The 7808-nt window shown below is 47.0% G+C and overlaps 1 protein-coding gene across 2 annotated transcripts in view; it reads right to left on the bottom strand.

Moving 5' to 3' along the window:
• Nucleotides 1-7808, bottom strand: part of LOC120933626 (NXPE family member 3-like) — a 69998-nt gene that overhangs the window by 25779 nt on the left and 36411 nt on the right. For both annotated transcript variants that reach the window (XM_040346935.1, XM_040346934.1), the window contains exon 5: nucleotides 3204-3410. In XM_040346935.1, the coding sequence (XP_040202869.1) occupies nucleotides 3204-3410 (207 nt within the window). The remainder of the gene's footprint in view (nucleotides 1-3203; nucleotides 3411-7808) is intronic.

Here is a 7808-nt window from a genome sequence, read left to right as displayed (position 1 = left end):
TGTTAAGAGGTTGTTTCCCGTCCCTGCTTAAGGGTCAGGAAACCCCTCAAGGCTATATATTTGGATGTCTTAGGCCCCGTACACACGACCAAACATGTATGCTGAAACTGGTCCGCGGGCCTGTTTCAGCATACATGTTCGGTCGTGTGTGGGCGCGAGCGGGCAGAATTCCAGCAAACATTTGCCCGCCGGGCCTTTTCCCAGCGGGCAAATATTCCTGGACTTGTTTTAAAACCGTCCGCTGGAATTCTGCCCGCTCGGACATGTACGGTCGTCAGTACAGACCTACCGTACATGTCCGAGCGCCCGCCGTCCCTCGCATGCATCGAATGACTTTGACGCATGCGTGGAAGCATTTAAAAGGCAGGCCTGCCCACGTCGCCGCGTCATCGTCGCGGCGACGGCGCGGACACGCCCCGCGTATTGTTTACGCGCGGACTTCTGTACGGTGGTTAGTACAGCCATCGTACAGAAGTCCCCGGGCAGACATGTACGGTGAAAACGGTCTGACGGACCGGTTTCATCGTACATGTTTGCCCGTGTGTACCCGGCATTACAGGATATGAGACAGTAAGCCAGAGGTGCTGCAGGCTGATTTTGTGCTGTATCCATCCTTCCATGCTGAAAAGGAACACTACAATATAGGCAAGTGTTACTGCACTGTGTAGCTCACTGTTTGTTATATTATTGTCACTCCTGTGTGGGAATCAGCGATATCTGTTAGAGGCTTCTCAGAATCACTGAAACTTTCTATTGGTATACTGCAATATACTTGGGCTATTCTCAACTGTATGATAGCAAAGCTCACATGATTATAACCTACCAAGTGACTGGTTTGTGTTGAAGTGTATATCTGCCACTTCATTATTTAAAGCGGGGGTTCACCCTATATAAAAAAAAAAAAAAATTTTCCCTCTAGCATTAAATTTGGCATAGTAGCGCGAGCTACAGTATGCCTGTCTGTATTTTTTTTCCCCGTACTCACCGTTATATCGTACATAGAAGATTCCGGGGAATGGGTGTTCCTATGGACAGGGAAGGTGATTGACGGCCGGCCCTGGCACGTCACGCTTCTCCGGAAATAGCCGAAATAGGCTTGGCTCTTCACGGCGCCTGCGCATAGCCCGTGAAGAGCCGAGACCTACTCCGGCTGTCTTCGGGGAGCGTGACGTGCCAGAGCCGGCCGTCAATCACCCTCCCTCTTGCTAGGAACGCCCATTCCCCGCGGCAGACGGAATCGTCTATGTACGATATAACCGTGAGTATGGGGATAAAAAAATTAAGACCGGCATAGTGTAGCTCGCGCTACTATGCCGGATTTTATGCTGAAATGTTGTTCAGCAGGGTGAACCACCGCTTTAAAGCAACAGTTTCCCTTTTCAGTCGGGGGCTATTAGCTAGTAGCTAGTATTAGCCTAGGGAATAGTAAACAGCTCAGGGTAGCGTCCAGAATAGGCTTCCGGCGGCCATTTAGATAGGTAGCCATCCAATAGAATTTATAGACTATAGTCAGGTTAGTTACCAGGAGATCGGCTAGATAGGACTGATTTGCCTTGCAGGTGGCGTGTTCCAGACTTCTTCGCCATCAGTGTGTTTGTCTGTATGAGCGTCCCCAGGAAGCCACCTCTCCACAGATGCATCAACGTTCCTCCTCTCAAGCTGGATTGTGTTACGCCTTGCAAGTCAACTCATCAGGGAATCCTGCAACTGAACTGTGCCATGGGGCCTAATTGGAGGTATTGGTGTTAAAGGCCTTTAGTTATATAGCTGGATTAGGGATGAGCTTTATGTTTGAGTCGAACATGAGCTTGACTCGAACATTGGCTGTTCGCCCGTTCGGCGAACATCGAACAATTTGGGGTGTTCGCGGCAAATTCGAAAAGCCGTGGAACACCCTTTAAAAGTCAATGTAATTTTTGAAGGAAAAAAAAGTAATTTAAAACTACCTGCGCTATTAATGAATTGTCGGGATATAATACAGATAAAAGTCATTGAAAAAAATGGCAGGGGTTGCCCTAAATATTCATACCAGACCCTGGGTCTTCTGTAGGTGAATTAGACCCCTCTCTAAAGGGTAGTATTGCACCCCTTCCTGTGGGTGGAATAGTACCCCTTTTTGTGGGTCTTCTGTGAGTGGAATTAGGCCCCTTTCTGTGGGTCTTCTGTGAGTGGAATTAGGCCCCTTTCTGTTGGTCTTCTGTGGGTAGAATTAGATCCATCTAAGGCCCCGTACACACGACCGAACATGTCTGCTGAAACTGGTCCGCGGACCAGTTTCAGCAGACATGTTTGGTCGTGTGTAAGGCCGATCGGACAGGATTCCAGCGTACATTTGCCCGCCAAACCGTTTTCGAGCGGACAAATGTTTCTAAACTTGCTTAGAAACATGCCCGATGGAATCCTGTCCGTCGGACATGTTCGGTCGTCTGTACAGGCTTACTGTACATGTTCGAGCGGCCGCCATCCCTCGCATGCGTCGAATGACTTTGACGCCTGCGTGGAAGCATTGACCTTTCAGCATCGCGCACGTCGCCGCGTCATCGTCGCGGCGACGGCGCGAACACGTCACCGCGCTGTCTGTCCGCGCGGATTGTCTCTCATTTCTGTATGATGGTGTGTACAGCCATCATACAGAAATCTCCGGGCGGGCATGTCCGCTGAAAACGGTCCGGCAGACCGTTTTCATCATACATGTTTGCCCGTGTGTACGAGGCATAAGGGTAGCATTGCACCGCTTTCTGTGGGTGGAATTAGACCCCTCTTTGAGGGTAGAATTGGACCCCTTCCTGTGGGTGTTCTGTGGGTGGAATTAGGCTCCGGGTGGATGGAATGACGCTTTTCTGAGGGTCTGGTTAGCCCCTCTTTCTGGTACCGCACTAGTTACCGCCACCAAAAGGGTGGTGTTAAATATCGCACCTTTGCTTAAGTTCCTGTTTAGTTTGTGAATTGGACATAACAGATTACCCTACGATTTGTTTAGTTGTTTAATGCAAAATAGTTTATTTTTATGAATTGGACTTTATTTACCGCATGCAATAATGTATGCAAACGAGTAATATGATACCCTTACTACATGCAGTAAAGCTTAGTAAATTGACCCCAAAATCACTAGGAGAGGTAGCAAAGGGAAATGTTCCCAACAGGACACCAATAACAATAAATACCCGATAGGGGTTCTACTTATTCCCTGTTATGTAACATACTTGGTATGAAAGCCACAAGGTATTCCCACCACTGTCTCATTGTAGAGTCTCCGAACATGTAGACAATCTTCCCAGCAAGGCATTTTGTTGCCATAGTATGATTATCAAACTGTTTATTGGAGCAGACCAGAGATTTCCAGACATCTTGGTAATAGAATCCTGAGGGGTTTGGAGTCTTTAGTCCAGCGATACATGCAACATTTGTACCTAGAGAAAAATAATAATAAAGATCACCCTTCTCATGATGCCATTAACACCAAATCTTTATTTTTCAATATGGATAATTATGTTCTGTAATTATATTTTGTAACGGTACCCCCGTAGGGGCTTCTGTATATTGTGATCCACCTGTCACCCTGCCCAGCCTTTCACCATTCACTTCCCAGACACTCCAAGACAATGAACAGTCAGTTAGCTTTGTTTTGTGTTTTTATTGAGGGACTATAACTTGGATGGGGTTAAAGGAATTCATTGGATGCCAAGAAAGATTATTTGTTTGCATAGCTTGGAACAGATTATAAACTCTCATCTTCCTCCAGCACAACACTTCAGGCACAGCATGCATGTGGTTGGGCCTGACACTGACTTCAACCAGGTCCTAGCAACAGCCCTGTGCATACAGGGACCATGGGCCCCTTTGGTGTAGCAAAAAGAGAAATGGAAAGTTCTGGTGCTAGCTGTCCTTGATGGACTACTTAACCCTAGCCAGCACCCCTTAGGCCCTGCCAGCCCTCCTGGCTGAAGCTGCCTGACATCACAGTCTCTCCCTCTGGCTCTACATCCATCTCAGGCTGCACACACCCAGTCCATTCCGGCATGCCTCCCCAGCTCTCCCAACTGTGTCTGCCACTCCCCGACACCTGGTGGATCCCTCCTGGAGACTTTGCCTGGTACTACCTTCCACTGTCCTCCACTGCTCCTAGTCAGGACACCCCTGTGGTTTGTGCGAGGGTCCCTTCCACTCCCGAGCTCCAGGCACAAGGTCACCCCCCCCGACAGCTAGTACTCCATCTCCCAGTTCTTCCATTTGACAACACCTCCCCAGCTGGGCTGATCCCCGGGTATATCAAGGAGGCCTGCCCCTGCCAATCCTTGTTGGGGATTGGTCAGGGCTCCCTGAAACACCTCCGATAGCTCCACCTCTCTTCCTCTCCTGTCTTCTGGAATTCTCTAGAAGTCAGAGGGAGGTAACTGAAAGATGATGCCATCTGTGAGTCATCAGCCTACTCTAAACCTACTATAATTTGTTCAGATCTGCTTGAAAGATTTACACATCCTGCGGAGAAGTTATTGTCCTGCTTAACATACTATCATCCACAAATACAGAGACTGAGATGTTTACCCCTTTCTCCAGGTTGTTTATGAATACATTAAATAGGATTTGTCCCAGGACAGAACCCTGGGGGACCCCACTTTCTACCCCAGACCATTCTGAGTACTCCCCATTTATCACCACCCTCTGAACTTGCCCCTATAGCCAGTTTTCAATCCATGTACTCACCCTATGGTCCATGCTAATGGACCTTACTTTGTACAGTAAACATTTATGGGTAACTGTATAAAATGCTTTTGCAAAATCCAGATACACCACGTCTATGGGCCTTCCTTTATATAGGTTAATATATTGGTTTGGCAAGAACGATTCTTCCATTCTTCCATGAATCCATGCTGATTACTGCTAATGATACCGTTGTCATTGCTAAAATCTTGTATATAGTCCCTTATCATCTCCTCCAAGAGCTTGCATACAATTGATGTCAGGCTAACTGTTCTGTAATTTCCAGGGATGTATCTTGCCCGCTTTTTAAATATTTGTGCTACATTGGCTTTTCTCCAATCAGCTGGTACCATTCCACTCAGTAGACTGTTCGTAAAAATTAGGTGCAATGGTCTGGCAATTACTTGAGTTCCTTAAGGACCATCGGGTGCAAGACATCTGGTCCCGGTGACTTATTAATTTTAAGCTTTTCAGTCTATTTCTAATTCTATACTTTGTTAGCCATTAGTATGCTTCCTGTGAAATGTCATGAGGATAAACATTCACAAGGCAAGCCCCCCGATTCCCTAGTGAAGACAGAGGAGAAAAATAAATTCTATACCTTTGCCATCTCTCCATCCTTAGTAACCAGATTCCCTTCATCATTCTTTATGGGACCAATATGATCTGACCTCCCTTTCTTACTATTTATGTACTTAAAGCGGTGGTTCACCCTCCATAGCAACATTTTAGCATAAAATTAGGCATAGTAGCGCGAGCTACAGTATGCCTGTCTTGATTTTTTTCGCCCGGTACTCACAGTGCAATCCTCTATAGAAGATTCCGACTCCCCGCGGGGAATGGGCGTTCCTATCCAGACGGAGGATGATTGACGGCCGGCTCTGGCACGTCACGCTCCCCGAAGACAGCCGGAGTAGGTCTCGGCTCTTCACGGCGCTATACGGCGCCTGCACACAGACTATGCGCAGGCGCCGTAAAGAGCCAAGCCTGTTTCGGCTATTTCCAGAGAAGCGTGACGTGCCAGAGCCGGCCGTCAATCATCCTCCGTCTGGATAGGAACGCCCATTCCCCGCTGGGAGTCGGAATCTTCTATAGAGGATTGCACTGTGAGTACCGGGCGAAAAAAATCAAGACAGGCATACTGTAGCTCACGCTACTATGCCTAATTTTATGCTAGAAAAAAAAAATATTTGGTTTATAGGGTGAACCCCCGCTTTAAAGAATCTCTTGGGATTTTTTTTTTACTCCTCTTCGCTATGTGCCTTTCTTGTTCTATCTGATTGCACCATTACATTTCTTGTTGCATTCTTTGTAATGTTGTAATGCTGATGATGTTCCCTCAGCCTTGTATTTTTTGAAGGCCTTCTCCTTTGCTTTTATATGCATTTTTACATTGGAGTTAAGCCACTCAGGACTTTTATGAGCTCTTTTAAATGTGTTTCCCATTGGGATGCACTGGCTAATGCCCTTAGAAATGGTCGTAGTTTAGGGAAGTTGGCACTTTTGAAATTCCCCTTATGTTTCCTATTTGTGTGATCTATACTAAAATGAATTGACCTGTGATTGCTGTTTCCTAATTTCCCCTGTATTTCTGTATTGCCCCGTATTTCATCCGTGATCAGGTCTGTATTGTTGGTAACCAGTAGGTCTAGTAACACTTTGTTTCTAGTTGGTGCATTTACCATCTGACCCATAAAATTGTCCTGCAAGACATTTAAGAACTGGCAAGCTTTAGATGAATGTACGGTTCCTTCCACCCAGTCTATGGGCCAGATTCTCATAGAATCGGCGTTGGCGTAGTGTAAGCCATTTACACTACACCACCGCAACTTACTGGAGCAAGTGCCGTATTCTCCAAGCACTTGCTCCGTAATTTGCGGCGGCGTAGTGTAAATGGCCCGGCGTATGGCTGCGTAATTCAAAGGGGCGGCTTGTATTCAAATTAAGCGCGCCCCCGCGACGATCGAACTGCGCATGCGCCGGGCAGAAAAATAGCCCAGTGCGCATGCTCCAGCTCACGACGGAAAACGTCAATGACGCTGACTTGAGCGTCATTGACGTAAAGTCGTATTCGTGAACGACTTAGGAAAACAACGTAACCGACGGAAAAAAACGCGACGCCATACTTAACATGGCATACGGCGGACTGGCGTAAGGTTACCCCTCATATAGCAGGGGTAACCTTACGCTTACGGAAATGACGTACGCGACGACTACGCGAAGCAAATTCGTTCGGGAATCGGCGTATCAGACTTATTTGCATAGTCAAATGAGAACTGAACGTAAACGCCACCTAGCGGCCGGCGTCGCATTACATCTAAGATCCGACGGTGTAAGTGACTTATACCTGTCGGATCTTGACGGTATCTATGCGAAAATGATTCTAAGAATCACTCGCATAGATACCCGGGGCCAAAAACAGAGATACGACGGTGTTTCCTGAGTAGGGGTATAATGTACCCGATTCCCATGCACATAGATGGGGCTGGGATCTGGGGTCCCCTTGTTAAAGGGGACTTCCAGTTTCCGATAAGCCCCCCACCCACAGACCCCCACAAGCACCGGGAAAGGGTTATGGGGATGAGGCCCTTATCACCATCAAGATGGGGACAAGGTGTATGGGGGAAACCCAAAGCATCCTCCCCATGTTGAGGGCATGTGGCCTGGTATGGTTCTCCTGTGGTTGGCCAGGTTGCATGCTTGGATAAGGATCTGGTATGGATTTTGGAGGGGACCCATACGCCTTTTTTTTACATTTTGGCACAGGGTTCCCCTTAAAATCCATACTAGACCTGAAGGGCCTGGTATGGATTTTGGGGGGACCTCACGCATTTTTTTTACATTTTGGTGAGGTGTTCCCCTTAATATCCATACCAGACCAAAATGGCCTTGTAATGGACTGGGGGGGAATCCATGCCATTTTTTTTAATGATTAGTATCTGTATTACCTGGATCTGACAATTCATTACAGCTGTGAGCAGATTTAAATTACTTTTTTTTTTCTTTTAGAAATGTAATTTTGCTGTGGTATTGTTCTAAACACAGGAAAAATGTGCTACTTTGCAGGCATACTAAGGACACCCCCAAGGCACGATATTTAAAGGAAT

The sequence above is a fragment of the Rana temporaria genome, chromosome 3 (assembly GCF_905171775.1).
Source record: "Rana temporaria chromosome 3, aRanTem1.1, whole genome shotgun sequence".
Taxonomy (NCBI): Eukaryota; Metazoa; Chordata; class Amphibia; order Anura; family Ranidae; genus Rana; species Rana temporaria.
This window is presented reverse-complemented; position numbering and strand designations above follow the sequence as displayed.